Source organism: Callorhinchus milii, unplaced genomic scaffold, assembly GCF_018977255.1.
Source record: "Callorhinchus milii isolate IMCB2004 unplaced genomic scaffold, IMCB_Cmil_1.0 Scaffold2, whole genome shotgun sequence".
Lineage (NCBI taxonomy): Eukaryota > Metazoa > Chordata > Chondrichthyes > Chimaeriformes > Callorhinchidae > Callorhinchus > Callorhinchus milii.
The window spans coordinates 60084955-60101466 of NW_024704743.1; the positions used below are offsets into that span (position 1 = coordinate 60084955).

General features: G+C 35.6%; 1 protein-coding gene across 4 annotated transcripts in view; it reads right to left on the reverse strand.

Moving 5' to 3' along the window:
- ppp1r9a (protein phosphatase 1, regulatory subunit 9A) overlaps positions 1–16512 on the reverse strand; it is a 146190-nt gene that overhangs the window by 25486 nt on the left and 104192 nt on the right. For all 4 annotated transcript variants that reach the window (XM_042332621.1, XM_042332618.1, XM_042332619.1 and 1 more), the window contains 5 exons: positions 13656–13709; positions 10307–10536; positions 10128–10224; positions 7751–7943; positions 234–284 (listed from right to left, as the gene is read on the reverse strand). In XM_042332621.1, coding sequence (XP_042188555.1) covers positions 234–284; positions 7751–7943; positions 10128–10224; positions 10307–10536; positions 13656–13709 — 625 coding nt within the window. The remainder of the gene's footprint in view (positions 1–233; positions 285–7750; positions 7944–10127; positions 10225–10306; positions 10537–13655; positions 13710–16512) is intronic.

Here is a 16512-nt window from a genome sequence, read left to right on the forward strand (position 1 = left end):
ATAGGTGTGAATGAGGTTTTCGGTGGCACTAAGCCATAGGAGGAGGTTGTCATTTGTTTTCATTAGTTTTGAAGGACGTTTACTATAGGAATGTAGGTTTCAACATTCTGCAGATTAATCTTGCAAATGCAAGAAATTATGCATTTTATAAAAAGACGCAGAGTATGGAAAGGGGGCAGGTGTTCCTGTTGAGAGCTGCTTGGATATGTCTACTGGAAGAACAAGAAACTTACCAAAAACCTCATCTGCGTCGCCTGTCTTCATGGCTGATGTTTCAACACCTTCTGTAGATAATTAAAAGATAGTCGTTATCAACAAACTACTTTCCTGGCAACATATAAACATTTTATCTTTGTGAAAACAAAGTGAAACTTCCTGGATGAATAACTACTGTAATGTTGAATTCTACAATTGATTCAATTTAATCTAAACTTAGGTTACATAGACCTACAATTGCTGCTTATTGAGTGTCTGACCCTATCCTGCATGAGGGGTGCTATATAAATGCAAGTTGTTGTTGTTGAAGTACAATATGGATCCTTGTAATAGCTATCAGAAAAGGAGATGGCAAGCTGAAATAATCTACTTATTGTAAATATTGAGATTTTACACTATAGAGAAGTTGCCAGTGTAATCTTAGTGCATCTGAAGAGCACATATTTCTGTAGTTGATCGTCTTTCTAAGAACACAGGAAACGTCTCCTCACTATTTAACCATGCCATTTACAATCCTGCCATTTATTCCTTAGGATCTACTGAAAGACTTATGATATCCAAGAAATATATTATGCTTTGCCTGCACTTTTGTGAATCAATCATTGTGAACTCATTTTCGAATATATTTGACAATATTTTGTTAGAAAAAGTGCATTTTGTAAGTTTAACAGATCTGAATTCCTAGTTTAATTGACTATGGAGCAATTTTGAGGATCTATCAAACAGAGCGACTGTAGCCCCCAGGCTGCACTCACATGAATCTAAGCTTGGGAGCAAGTCTCAACACCACCTCTTGCATGATCTCCAGCTTGGCCCGTTCATGTTGCAGCCCCACCACATCCACTCCGAGCTTCCTGTGCTCACCCTGTGCTGCCTCCCTGCAGTTAGAAATTGTGGTAGATAATCTGATATGTGGATAGCAAGGCTCCACTATCCTACAACTAGAATTTCACACCCCATTATGCACAATCATTGCCAAAGTGCACTAAAAAATACTGTACTACCATGTAAAACATCACTTCCCCCTTCAGTTTTACTAACAATCCATAGCAACATTGAGAATTAATCACTGATAATATATTAAGAAACCATTTATAAATCTGCTATCACCTACCCTTTAGCATTTTATGGACCTTGATGGCTCAAATATTTATGCTTTTATTATATATCTTTGACTTTTATCCACTCGAGCAAAGTTCAATCACTTAACACTATAGTACCTATTTATACTTAATTACATTGCTGAGAAGTTAATCCCTTGATTACCGAGTGCAGGTGTATGATACATTTTACGTGAGCATTTCTCAAGCTCTGTTCATAAAATATTTTTAAGTATAAATTGGAATTGGCACTAAACTAAGTTACTGAAATTTCCTACACCAGATGGAAATGCTGTGATTTATTTCCACTTTTACTAATTCAATTGTAATAAGGCGCCTTCCACCAATTTAGGAGAAATTCACTTATTCTGCATATTTGCATTTGAAATACAACCTAACCATCAATATTCCCAGAACAGAAATCATTCAAAAAATCTGCTTACAAATAAGACATAGAGTGAAATTTATTGTGTGAGATAATTTAATGTTAAAGCCTGCAATAATAATCACCATTAGTGGCAAATTAACAATCCTAACTTCATATGAAACCTGATGATACAATGACTAGCCACAAGAATAATTGACAGGGTGTCTCTCTCTCTCTCTCTTTTACCCATCCCCAAACCCTTTCCCAAGTGCTTGCTCTGAACTTCAGATACAATCTGCTGCCATGTTGAATTTTCATATATGAAGCAGTAAGCAAGTGGTTTCTTTGGTCCTTAGGCAGTTTGGTAAGTACATATTTTTCCTTTAATAATTATTTTCTGGTTTAAATCTTAAGAGTTCTCAGAAAATTATATTTCATAATCAATGTCAGAAGAGAAGGTATGTGGGCTGTTGTCACCAAGTCACCATTCAGTATATTAAGAAGTGTTATGTGAAACTAGAAATGTTAGTTCACACTGAACACTGCTATATTCAGTGATAATATACATTTTATATCAGTTTCTCAGAACATTTAGTATTATCCATAATACGTTGGATTTTCCTGTCCAGTACTTTACTCCTGTCAAACAATTCTTCAATGTTGTTTGATTTCATCTTATTTCTTCCTTTGAGTTTCAATCCTGTTGCCAGTTGAATAGAAGTAATAATTTAAGATAAGAACCTACAATTTGAGGCACTCATCTCAAATTTAATTTTAAAAATAAAAATCTCACACGATTACTTACTGCTAGGTGAACAGAGGTGTGTGGAGTAACGAAACTTGCCCAACGTTTCGCCCTGCCAGGAATCAAACCCAGGTCTCTTACTTGCGAGGCGAGTGCTCTAACCACTGAGCTACAGGACTCCAATTTTATTGAATCAAAAAGATTGAATTTGTTCCAAAATACAAGCCTCCCATGTTGGCCGCTTCCTGCTTAGCATTTGTCACGTTATCTTTCCAGGAAAGGCAACGTATTAGTGTTTAGCCTCAAAGGTACTGTTGGAATGGACATTGTGATGAATGATAAACACATATTCTTTCTGCTCCTGACTTAAAAATGGTGAGATGTCAACACTCATAGGAAGAATATTTCCCTCAGTAAATTTTCAAAAGATAATGTACTCAAATACAGTACAAAATAACATTTTTTTAAAAAAAACTTTTACTGTCATGATTGTTAGAATCCAGATTTAAATTTGTTGCAGCTCTATTTATGGTTATTTTCCCTCACTTAATTTTATTGTGCCTTTCCAGTGTTTCTATAGATTATACCAACAGGTATTACTGAATCTGCAACAAATACTGCCTGGCATGATCTGTTCCAGACTGGTCACAAACTTTAAAAATAGTCATATTTATTCATTATAATAATCCTTGCATTTGATATAATGCCTTATCATGTCTTCGAGACATCTCAAAACGCTTCACAGTATATACTGTAAAGGGAATTGACTATATTTTGTGGGCGAAACGTGGTAGCCAATTGCGCACAGCAGTGTCCCACAAACAGTCGTGGATTGAAATGACCAATTTTATTTATTTTAAGGAATTATCCCCAGAAAAGCTATCCGCTAATTGACTAACAACCAGGTTCCTACTAGGTAAACAGAGATGTGAGGGGTAAGGAAACTTTCCCAATGTTTCGCCCTGCCGGGAATCAAACTCAGGTCTCTTGCTTGCGAGGCAAATGCTCTAACCACTGAGCTACAAGTGTCCAATTTTATTGACCCAAAAAGATTGAATTTGTTCTGAAATATGACCTCTGTGCCATCAGAAATTGCAAAGATTCTGGATGTTAATGATATCCAGAAGTCTCTTTCTCTCTATGAACCTAAGTATTTGTGGAGTCATGTAGGTCAGTGGTTAGAGCACTCGCCTCGCAAGCGAGAAACCTGGATTCGATTCCTGGCAGGGTGTAATGTTGGGCAAGTTTCCTTACTCCACATGCCTGTTTACCTAGCAATAAGTAGGAACCCGGCTGTTAGTCGATTGGCGGATCGCTTTTCTGCGGGTATTAATTCCTTAAAAAAAATTGGTCACTTCAATCCACGACTGTTTGTGGGACACTGCTATGTGCAATTGGCTGCCACGTTTCGCCCACAAAATATACAGTCAAATCCCTTTACAGTATATACTGTAAAGCGCTTTGAGATGTCTCAAAGACTATATCAAATGCAAGAATTATTATTATTATTTTTGTAATATTAAAAACCTTGATGTTTGATTTCATTGTTGTGCTCATATAGCCATCAGCGCTCTTTATGAAAAGGCTTTGTGAACTTCAGGTAAAAATAAACTGTTGGCCAACAACTTTTGGCTTTTTCCAGATTTAATTTTTAAAATAGTGTTTGTAAACAGAAAACAGGTTTTGCTTGTAAAACCTGGCCTGGTGATGAGCAAAGGTGTGGATAGTGAGCGCAGTACAACCCAAATCTTTAATAGACCAACGAGCATGTTGGGTACTCAAAAACAAAGAGACAAGTTCCCTTGTTTTAATAATCAAACTCCATTTTTTAAAATCTATTCTGTGTATATATTTTAAGATTAAGACAGGTTATTACATTCATCTTTTTATCATTTATTTGGTGCTTTATTCTGTTCTTTCATTTTTAGCTCAATTTTTGTGGCTTTCTGTGACTGAAAAGAAAAATGGGAACAAAACGTTGGGTTGACATATCTAATATGCAGACATCCCCAGTGGTGGAAGCAATGTAATAGAAGAGCAAAAAGGTCACTCAAGCCTGTACTGGTTGCCACATCATTATCACTCAATCATATTTAACTTTTTTTAAATCACTGCTTGCCAGAACCTGTTCCCTGTTTAACTCTTGGTTTCAGAGGTCGGGTAACAGAACCTTTTCTTTTGCATCTACAACTGATATTTTTCAGGAACTATGTTTCAGAAGGTTTGTATTTAATTCAGCAGAATGTTAAAATTTCCATGACAGGTATGCGTCAGGACCATAACACCCAGTTGCCCACTCAGATTAGCTCCAGGTAATCTCCATCGATCATAAATCTAATGCATTTATTGCAATTTGGCAAAAAGTAAAGAAAGTTGCAACTGAGCCACAAACTAATTAAAGTCACATAAATTCACATTACATGAGTCTTACAATGAAACTGAATAATAAAATTAGCAAAGGGAAGGGAGATGTGTGCAGCAACCACCACTGCACATTTTGCAGTTATCTTGTGAGATGGGTAAATCTTAATCTCATAGCACAATTCATTCTGCTGGATTTGTTTTACAGGTATCAGTGATGTTAACCCAAATATTGAATTACCATAGGGGATAAATATCAGTAGGCCTATTTTTAAAGTCTTCTTTGGTGCATGAAGTTGTCAGCTCTTCAATCTTTGGGTGTTCCATGCTTCCCTTCCTTTTAAATCTTTAGATTAACAATTGTTTTCTTTTGTTTCTCTTTACATTGCACTGAAGTTTCTTACAGTATTTATGTATTCTGAAGCTAATTCCTGGTGTTCTTTGTGTTAACATATCTACACACGGAGATAGACAGACACACAAATAAGCTTTTTTACAGTACAGTTCAGATCCTACAAACCATATGAAATTGTACCTGCCTATAACAATCGTTTTATTAAATCCTAAAAAAAATTATAGGGCTTATTTCTTAACGGCAATGCTGATTATCACACTATGAATTTGAAGGAATACAAAGAACATTCGGAAGCTCCTGGTATCCTTTGAACAACAACATATTGTTTTCCATTTCTTTATAAAGCAGAAATAGTGTGGAGCTATTGTGGTTTATTTCTGTCCTGCTAATTTCTTAGGTTGTTGCCAGTTTTAGAAAGGACTGAAAGTAGCCTTTTTTAATCTTTAACCATTCAATGAAATGTATAATTTAATATTGTAGCACTGTGCTTTTTTGTTCCATAGAGGATAGTTACCAAGCTCAACACATAATTCTGGATTATAAATAACATGGCCAGAAACACCTAGGAAAACAATGTGCGTGCAGTATCATTGGAATGCTGTAGTTCCACACTTTTCAAACAAAAATAACATTAGCTATACAATCAAAATAAAGTCAGTGAACAACAATTTAATAATCACGAAACTATAAAAAATACAAAACAAAATCAGGGTTGACTTAGGAAAAGAAAATTTTGTGTTAAGGATATTAGCTTGGCTTAAATACTAGCCCCATCATTCAAGCTCCTGGTTGGACACTAAGGAACAGTACTGGAGAAGGTTTGTATTGTCAGAGGTGCCGTCCTTCAGATGAAACGTTAAACCGAGGCATCGTCTATCTGTCCTCGGGGGGGATTCTAGAGTTTCCTTGATACTATTGAAAAACAGAAGGCCAACAGCACTCCTAATAAAATTGCCATGGTTGTTCATGGGACCTTGCTGTGTGCAAATATCGATCATGTTTCTGCACATTTACGAAGTGTTTAACAGGATTTCGCACCACTTATTTCTGGAGAAGTTCCCATCTTATGTTTTTCCATCATTAATTGATGGTTATCTAGATTTCTCTCTAATTTTCTCATACTGTTAATTAAAACTCTCAAAACTCTTTTTATATCAGCTCAAGAATTAACCAGGCAATGTTTTCTCTACTACCTTTTCTCCACTCATTATGCAACTTCATGGTTATTTCACTTGCTTAACTTCCTTTAGATCACACACTCTCAGTGGACACAACCTTTGTTCCTCTTATATTCCAGTGGCTTTACCATTAAACTTTAATCTCTTTCAGTGAGATAGTAGAATCTTATTTTCAAGTGTAAAAAAAAGTTTCTTCGATTTGTTTTAATATATACACGTCTATACAATAGCTTCCGCCTTACATATGACTGCCCCAATTTCAAGCCTTTCATATCTATCAACATTCTTGGCATCACTTTTTCCTGTAACCTCAAATACAATGCATATTTCCATTGCTAAACCTGTTTCCAAGAAACTCCCTCTTTCTTTAAAAAAATCTTATTTTTTCCATCAGCAATTTTCAACTGTCCTTCTATCCAATATGTGAGAATTTCTCCACATCGAATAATAATCCTTGATTTTGATATAGTGCCTGTAGAGTGAAATATCTTGAAACACTTTACAGGGAGTAGTGCTGTAGAGCCTGTTTTTCATTGGAAAACATTGCAGTCAATTTGCGAACAGCCATGAACTGAATAACCAATTTATCTGGTGCATTGCCAGTCAGGAAGTAGGGAAAAACTAATTTTTTCCCCCAAAATTGTTTGATGGGATTTTTAACATTTAACTGAACAGACAATTTAACATTTCATCTGAAGGACAGCTAATTGACAATGGACATAACATCAGCACTGCACTGGAATGTCAGCCTAAACTATGAGCTCAAAGTTCAGCTTGAACCCACAGCCTTTTGACCAGTGCCAACTAAGCCAAGTTGACATCTCTTAATTTCTCTCTTGCCTCCTATATATAAACAAAGTATTTATCATTTTACACCTTTTCAACTCACTCTCTTTAGTTAATATCAACATGCCATATTCCATATAATCAACTGTAATTGTTTTTAACACACAAACAAACTTATACGGTTTATCTATTTTATTGGTGAGTTTAACCAGGTACAGTTCACATGGTTTATGATATCTGATCTAAATCATAGATAAATGCATAATTTGAAAGCAGCAAAGATTAAAGAGAACATTCAGGGTGAGAAATTTGTATGACATGGATGATATACACTAACAGGGGATTCAGTTTTATAGCAGCCAAAATTGTTAACTTTACAAATTTGAGGAATTTCTTGCCCTTAGCTTTAAGCTTTCAATGTAGAGACTGAAAAGTCCCTATTTTAGAGGTAATTTCATGTCTAATGCAGGAATATAATTGTACAACTGGAAAATTATCCTCACTTTATATTCTAGCTCTGTTGCTACTAATAATCTTAAGTGGACCCTGAAAAGTAATGGGCAATCTGACCAACTTCAATCAGCTTAGGAAAGGAATAAATAAGTGAAAAACAATCAATTTATATCAGACCCCTCCCCCCACCTTGAACCGAACCATCTAGGTAAGTCTGCTGCATTCTCGGCAAGCCATCGATTGCTTCAGACGGGGCTCCTCTCTTTGTATCCACGAAGGATGATCTCCTGTCCTGCTCCCCTCCAAAGATGTTGTTGTTGTTATTCATCTGAGTCCCATTAGTCCTAGTTAGTTTTTGGAGTTCAATTTCCAGTTCTGCAACCTAGAAAAAGAAGAGTCATATTACTAAAGGCAAAATGATCTAAATTAAGGTATTCCATTAACTTTCAAAGTAAACATCCATTTGGAATGTACAACCCAGTTTGTTGGTATTCTCCAAACTAGCCTTTGCTTAATTGATTCACAAGTCTACTTAGCACTGTAGGAAATTAATTTTATGAATTCTTGGTGGGGGCAAAATGTGGTACGATAAAAATATACCGTTTCACCTAGGATAATGTGTCAAAAAATGCCCAATAGAGCTGGAGTGGGACTATGAGTGTGATGGGGAAAAGGGATGGAGCGGTGTTGGGAGTAAGGTGACTGAAGAAATAGTGAAAACGATAGGTCTTTAGAAGATTTTGAAAACAGTAATGGAAGATGCAAGGTGTTGATAATCCATTGGCAGGGGAAGGGGGAATTGAGAGAGAAGAAATGAAATCAATTGCCGCTCATGTATGAGTTCGAAAAGACTCCAGAACACAGTAGACTGAGTAATTGTAATGCTTTGGACTGGCAATTATAATGTCAGATATTGTCTTGACCCCATCCAATAACCCAGCCAACAATTTTGAACCAACACAATTCCTTCTGCAATGCCCCAATGTGACGTAAATCCAGTCTTAAGCCAAATTTACCTTCAAATTATTTTTTTCATATTAATTGGTTGCTCAGCTTATTGTTTATGGGATTGCCAATGCAGATTTGCTTCTGTGTTTTCCTATATAAGATTCTTTTCATTTCTAATCAACTATACTTTGTAAAGCACTTTGAGGCATTTATTTTACAAAGCAGGAAGTGATGTTAATGGCAACCTAATGAACCCAGAAGTTGGTGATTTGAGCAAGAAAAGCCAGAAGCAAATGCTTGCACAATAAATGAGTTCACAGTGCAACCCACGTAAAAGTGAATTTACATTAAAATGAAGCATTAGAATAGGGTTGCACTGTATATCAATGCAGTTTTATTGTTATATGGACCTATAGTGCTATCCAAGAGATGAAATTATATTATTAGAGTTCCTGCACTGCTTAGTCCCAATTAATTCTATTGTTTTTAGAAAGGACATCTTAAGTGACTTCCACTGTATTTTATTTTAGGGATAACAAAGTGTATGCCTGGGATTGCACTGGCTCCACGGTGACATGTTTGACAATGGAATATTGGAATCCAGCCAATCCTCTGTGGCAGTGTCATTAGTCCAGTTCCTTAGCCAAGCAAATCCACAATTCAACTGGTTTAAACACTGCCAAAGATGGACTTGCCAGCCTAGCGAACTGGAGGAAGAGCAGACCAGTAACTGGGGAAAGAGATTCTTTCCACTCGGCTCTACGGTGGTCTGAGCTGGACAAGCAGGAAGCTCACAAGTCAATGTTCACAATGACAAGTTTTATCTGGCTAAACTCCAACAGTGCCTTAACTGTTCACAGTGGTGTCCCTAAACCTTAGCTCTTGCCAACCTGCACCTAAACTCTCTGGGATTAGTTAAGCAAGCTACGTCCATCAGAGAGTATGCACTCCATACCAGACATCCAGAAACAGATTTGATAGAGGTGCTTAAGATTATAAAAGGATTCAGTAATGTGGGCAGTTTCTACTTGTTGTTAACTCTGAAATGAGAGGGAATAAATATAAGATAGCTAGTATACACCTAAGAGGCAGTTTAGAAGGAACTTCTTTACGCAGAGGATGGTGAGAATGTTGAAGCAAAAATCATCAACGTATTAAAGAGAAAATGATGCATACATGAGGGAGAAAGGAATAGAGGATTATAGAAAGGGTGCAGGTTTGTATGGAGTATAAACAACAAAATAGACTAGCTGGGATGAATGGCCTGTTTCTGTGCCTTATCGTTTTATATAATTCCACGTAAATTTCCATATATATGTGGAACTCCCAGTAGTTTAGTTTGGTACTCTTAAGCAGGGTGAGGAGTTTCCACATGTGTCAGACAACCAGCTGACCAAACAATAACAATTATATTCATCAGGTAATAAAAATAAGATCTTGAACAAAATGTAGAAGTTTGGTAAATCAGAATATAACATTATTGTTGAACAAACAAACATCATTTCAAATTAGGAGCATTTACCAATGTCCACCAGCTAATTTTAATTTCATACAACCATTAGGGAGCTATTTTCCAACAAATCATATGAAGAAATAACTGCTAAAATGAGTTTATTACCCTGCTTTGAAGTTTCTTAACTTCTGCTGCATGAACATTTTCAATTTCTTCAAATTTCTTTCTGTCAGTATCCTGGCGCTTGACAAATTCAATTTCCCTGGAAAAAAACAATAAAGCTTTTCAGGTTAAGGTGGTCATTCTCAGTTTTCTGTTCATTATTTTTTAAAAAGATGACATACTTCTGCTGATAATCTTTAATCAATTTCTTGGCTTTGTTGTATTTCTTCTCCAAGGTTTGGTACTGACTCTGTGTCTCTTTCAGATGTTCATTGACAGTGTGACATAGTGTCTGCGCCTCAATCCAATAGCTTTCCAATTTTAGCATTCTTTCTTTGTTTTCTTCAATGTTCTGTTGGAGTTGCGTCTTTTCCAGTTCCCACTGACTCCTCTCATTCTCTGTTAATTGGAGCTGATAAACACAGGCAAATAAATAATTTAAGTCAAATACAATTCAACTTGTCAAATCCATTGCTACATTTTATTTCCATCTTCAATTTTAAAGACATTTGTTACATGTCAAAAGGTAAATAAACACAAGATATTTCACAGCAAGTAGTCTGCACAAAAGCAACGTAGGAGAAAATTGTGGAAATGGCTGTTTGACACAATATTGATTGCAGTCTGCATGTGAATGGAAATTTCTTATGGGAAGACAAGAGGGATGGTAACATTAAAGAATAATATTTAATGTTTTACAAAAATCAAACCGTGATATTGGCACTGGGGAATGGAGCTCATTGCCATTTCAGGCACTCTGTCAATGTGTAACAAGGCCAACTGGAAGATAAACTACTTTGCTCCAAAAATGTATCATAACCATTAATCTCACCACATTCTCTCCCCACTCCTCTAATAACAATATAATATTTCTACTTTCTCTAAATAAATGTAACTGTTTCTGAATTCAGGGAAGCTTTGTGTTATAGTAATTAGATTTAGATTGTCCAATTTCATTTTAAGCGGTATCCTCACAGCAAACAAAGAAAGTCCTTTGTTCCACCAGTTCTGAGTGGGATTCCAACCTTCAAATCCGGATCTCAAAGATGAAATGATCACATGCTAACCAATCCCCTTAATTATGTATTTTAAATTCAAGTTATTAGGTACAAATTCTGAAAGAGTTAGTGGAATTATCTATATTCCAGCGTATATCTTTGTATGAATAATAAACAAAATATTTAATAACTAATACCCGTAACAGTTCAGCCAAAACCTGTCAAGATCCATGATCAGCAGAGGATAAGTTAATTTGCACTACCTGCATTTATACTAATTTTGGGTGAAATCACCTTCTTCTATGTGGCCTTGGCAAGTAGGCTCCAGTGCAAATGGCTTCACAACTCAAAACCAAATTAAACTGAATCAATGTGAACAGTATAAAGTAGATGTTAAAAACATCATATTTCAAAAATATAATTAGGAACTCAAGGATAAGTCAAACATTTTGTTGAAATGAAATTCTCTTGACTTTTAATTTCAAGGGGTGAAGAAATAGCAACAGTTTGAGAATTTGGAAACAATATGTTTTGATACCTGCAATAACTTGCACTTGCACAGCATTTATCACACAATTATCTTGAAGCTTAGAAAGATATGATGGCAAGCACCAAACAGGAGATGGAGATTTAAAGGTTTTGAGCAAACGCTCAAGAGATACATTCTGAAAGGGTTTTAAAGGGAGGCAAAGACGCATCAAAGCAAAGTGGTTTTGGAAACAAATTTGAGGATACGGCACATTAGCTGAAGGCATAATCACTAATAATGGGTCAGAGAAGGTAGAGCAAATAATAGATCAATTGTGAAGGGTACAAGCCAGAGAATAGGGCTGGAAAAGACTCAGAATCGAGTGAACCCTCTGTGGAAATCCTGTTAGCCAGGCAGGTCTGCAGAACTCCAGGGCATTATTGATGACAACCCAGCCAGCCAGGCTCATCAGTAGGACTTGGAAGGGCAGACCAGTTACTGGGTCAGGGATTCTTGTTAACTCAGCTCCTGTTAACCCTGCAAGCCATGACCCTAACAGGTAGGGAGGTCTTAGGTGGGCAAACAGAGGGAACGCTTGCCAGACAGTGCTTTCAATGGTAAGCTTTGTGGTACAGCTGGCTAAACTCCAGCAGTACCCCAATGGATACTACAGGGTCCCTAAACCTTGGTTCCTGCCAGCCCAAGTCTGAATCTCTCTGGAATTAAACAAGCAGCTGCAACCCTCCAAGTAGAAAATGCACAGTAAATTCAAATACATAGGAATTTCCATGGAGGTGGGATGCATGGAACTCTTAGTTTGGTCTGGATACTCTTAAGCATGGCGATGGGTTTCCACATGTGTCAGTTACCCGCCTAATGAAAAAATAGGAGGGCATTGGAAAAATTAAAATGACACAGATATGGATAAGGATTTTGGCAGCAGTTAAGTAGAGGCAATTCCATAAGTGGCAAAATTTTGAAGATCAATGAATGGTCTTTATTTTGATAAAGTGTCAGATGACACACAGCTGAGGGATCAGAACAGTAAGGTTGCACACCAGCTGCTTGAGTCTGAGCAAGTCGCCAGGGAGCTTGATGGAGTCTGAGATAGTGATTGAAGGACAAATAGTGATCATGCCTGTTTTTAATACTCGTTACATTATTAGTAGCAAAGTCAGTTGCTTTTGGATGTAGTAATATGCATCATTTATGATGATTAAGTCAAGAAAATTAAAAAAATCAATTCCCCCCAACCTCATGCTTGCTGTTCCTATCTAATTGATACACAATTTGTTTATCAATTTTCTTGGTTAAACTGTTTGATTGCATTTCTGAATATACATCAGTTATGTCATACCCAGATACTAATAAAATGATCAAAACTGTTGTTTGAGCTGTTGAAGTCTTATTTGTTATAACTGAAATAAAGTACTGCAGTTTATGGACGAAATGACAAATACAAACTAGCCCCAAATTACTGCTGAGCACTCTCAAAACAAATCATTACACAGTAATTTTTAAAAACAATACATACATTTTGTATTGATTTATGATAATTTTAGAAGCATGGTTGGAGGAGACCCTGGTGTTATATATTTTAGAATCTCTGTACAAGATCAAACTGTTTAACATTTAACTTTACACCCTGGAATAAGTCTCAACACAGTTAACATAATACAAAACCTCCACTCTAATTATGCACATTATTTTTTAATTCTAATCATTTCATTAACTAAATAATTCCTGGTACATCATTGTCAATCACACAAAAACACAGATAAATAATTGTTGAAGCCAATTCATACAAAAACAGTTTTAAATTCAAAACCATAAAATTTCACAAAATAATGCTAAATATTGCAGATTATTCATTTACAGTCTTGAACAAAATTAGCTTGCATTCTGCTTTTCAGTCTACTTTATATTATTAAAATGCAAATATTACATTGTGAAATTAAAAGATACAAAAAAGATTCAGATACAGAAATTACGGTTGTTTTTTATACTCACAGCTAAAGAGGATGTAAACAAGTTATTGTTCAAATTTATTTTATAGTTTCCTACCTTAGTTTTCAATTTTTGAATTTCTGCTTCAGTGACAGCATGTTTGATCTGTAGCTGGATGGACACAAAATAATAATGCTGTCAGGTGGTATTCTACAAAGCCCCAACAGCACCCGGAAAAAAAAACCTTATTCACCAGTTAAAGCCATTCTCATACTACTGCAGTGCAGTGCACTGTAAATTAAATGGTAGCTTGTGTGATGACTCATATAGAGTCTGATTAAAGCCATACTGTATCTAATATTGCTTACCCTTCACAAATTTAAACTGGTCTACATTCAAAAAAACTGGGACTGAGTTACTGTGGCAAAGTAGTCAAAATAAATTCTGCAGTATGCTGGGACTGGATGATTTCCTATTACGAGCTACTTCAACATGTTTTTGAATAGTTGCAACTGTCAGCCATTCATATTTTGTATATAGTTCTATTAGTAAGGTCACTTTATTAGCTTTGAAAAAATTGAGTCAATCAAAAACCGAGTAATAATAGTTCCTCATGTTTTAAATTGAATCTGAAAGAAAAATATGTTTTATTTTTAAGGGAGTTTTGTTTAAAAAGAATTCAATGTAAAATGAAGAGACATAAATTAGGCAGGCACAATTTGTAAGTAATCTTTCTGTGGTTTGAAAAGGGAAGAGGCACTTTAGTGGTGAGGAATGTAAAGTTTCTATCTTAAATACCTACGATTAAGATCAAACTCTTTTGATGTGTGTAACACAGCTAGAAGGAGAATAAGGCCAACTTCACCACTTTTCTCTGACTGTAGTTCAGTGCTTCAAGACACTATCCCGTGAAACAGGCTCTATATTAATGCAAGTTGTTGTCACATCAAAATTAAATTCTACCTCGTTTTAGTCTGTAACACCATATTTAAGGTCACACAGAATTGTGAAAAATTCTAAAATTTGGTCTAGACTTGGAAAACAGTTTTCCGCACTTGTTGTAAAGATTTGGCTTCCAAATAAGTGAATCATTCCTTAGCCCCCAAATCTAAAGCCATCTACTGCACAACAACGGCAACTTTGTCATACAAACTATTCTTGCACCTTGCGTAGCAATTTGTTAATAATAAAAATCCTTGCATTTGATATAGCTCCTTATCACGTCAAGATATCTCAAAGCATTACGTACTGTAAAGTGAATTGATTGTATTTTGTGTGTGAAATGCAGCAGCCAATTGCGCACAACAATCAGCTACAGAGTGAGTGACCAATTTTACCTGGGGACTTGTTGGCCAGAATTCAGAAACACTGGGAGAAACTCTCTTCTCTTTTTGAATAATATGATGGGATTTTTAACATCTACCTGAACGTCTCATCCAAATGAAGGATTTTGTTAATATGTTCCAAGTTCATAAAGTCATTTATATTTTGGGCTTCCATGATTGATTTCTAGTTATGCAGACAAGATTAACTTTTTCCTGGGAGAATCCAATATTTCTTCCAGCTAGCCTTTAAAGAAAACTGCATATTTGATCTGTACAATCAGTTTATATTATGTTGTGACTCATATAAAATATGTTAAACTATACCATATTTTTAAATTTTAAACAAATTAACAAAAACATTGAAGATTGAAAGCTCACAGTGCGGTCGAGAAGTCAGCTTTCTACAAATCAAAGCTATACTCCACATACCATGGATAAATCAAATTGTACAACAGAAAAGTCTAGATTGTTGTCTGACTCTTTGAAAGATTTGTCCACCAAAACCAATGTGACCTTTGCTTTTACCATATTGAATAAGAATGTGCTCTCAACTTCAGTTCTTTTTTTAATAGAGAAGGAATAACAATGTAACATTTAGAATAAAATCAGTTTTACCGTATAATAAATACTTAGGAATAGGGCTTAGTCCTTTCCAAATTGTTCCTTAAATAAATCCTATGAAGTCCAAAGTAGCAGTCATTTCAGTAAATGATGATTTCAATCAGATGTGAACAGAAATATAATTGAAACATGATTAGCATAACAAAAGCCTGGGACCCCTTCTCTGTATTGTTAGTAACTTGACTGAATACACCATAAAACATTCTCACTGTAAACTGCTTGCCAAGTCATATAAATATTAGAGCTACTTTAAATGCTGAAAATGCCATATCTTAGTTTGTAATAATTACAGTACAATAGAGTACATATTCAAAAATTCCTTTTAAAAAACAGAATTTGCAAAATCAAACCTTCTAAGAACCAATGAAAATACAAAGCCCAAACTAGCAGCATATAACAAACTGTAGGGCATACCTAGATGGGCACAAACTGTTTTAAACAGTACATTAAAAACAAATGGTTTAGGTTTAAAGAATGTGAATATCAATAATTCTGAACATTTAGACATGAAAACATATCAAATCCCCTTCAGTATACGTTTGATCATCTGGTAACAGAGACAAGCACACCTGAAAAATCCAGTTAAGATCACTGCAGATTCTGAAAATGTGAAAAACACACGTGAGGCACAACTTCATGTGAAAAATGTTGATGACTAAAGGTGCATAATCTCCATATCTTCTTTATTCTTTAGATGCTTTATGTTCCACCACAGTACTTTATAATGGAGTAAAGTAGACTGTATTACAGGAAGAACTGGCATTTCTTTGCAATGAATACTGTTTAAAGGTGTATAAGGTTTTCCAGAATATCTTCAAGCTGCCTCTTGACTAAACCTCAATAGCTGGTACTCAAACAGAGATTCTCTCTGATATAGGTATAAAAATGACAACTGGAGAGCAACCACTGTGTGGTGAATGGCAAATGACTATGTTGTGAAAGGCATTTTCTCTAGAGAATCCCCTATCTCTCACACAGACATTTTTTTAATGAGATCTCAGTGCGAACTACATGATTTACAACAAACT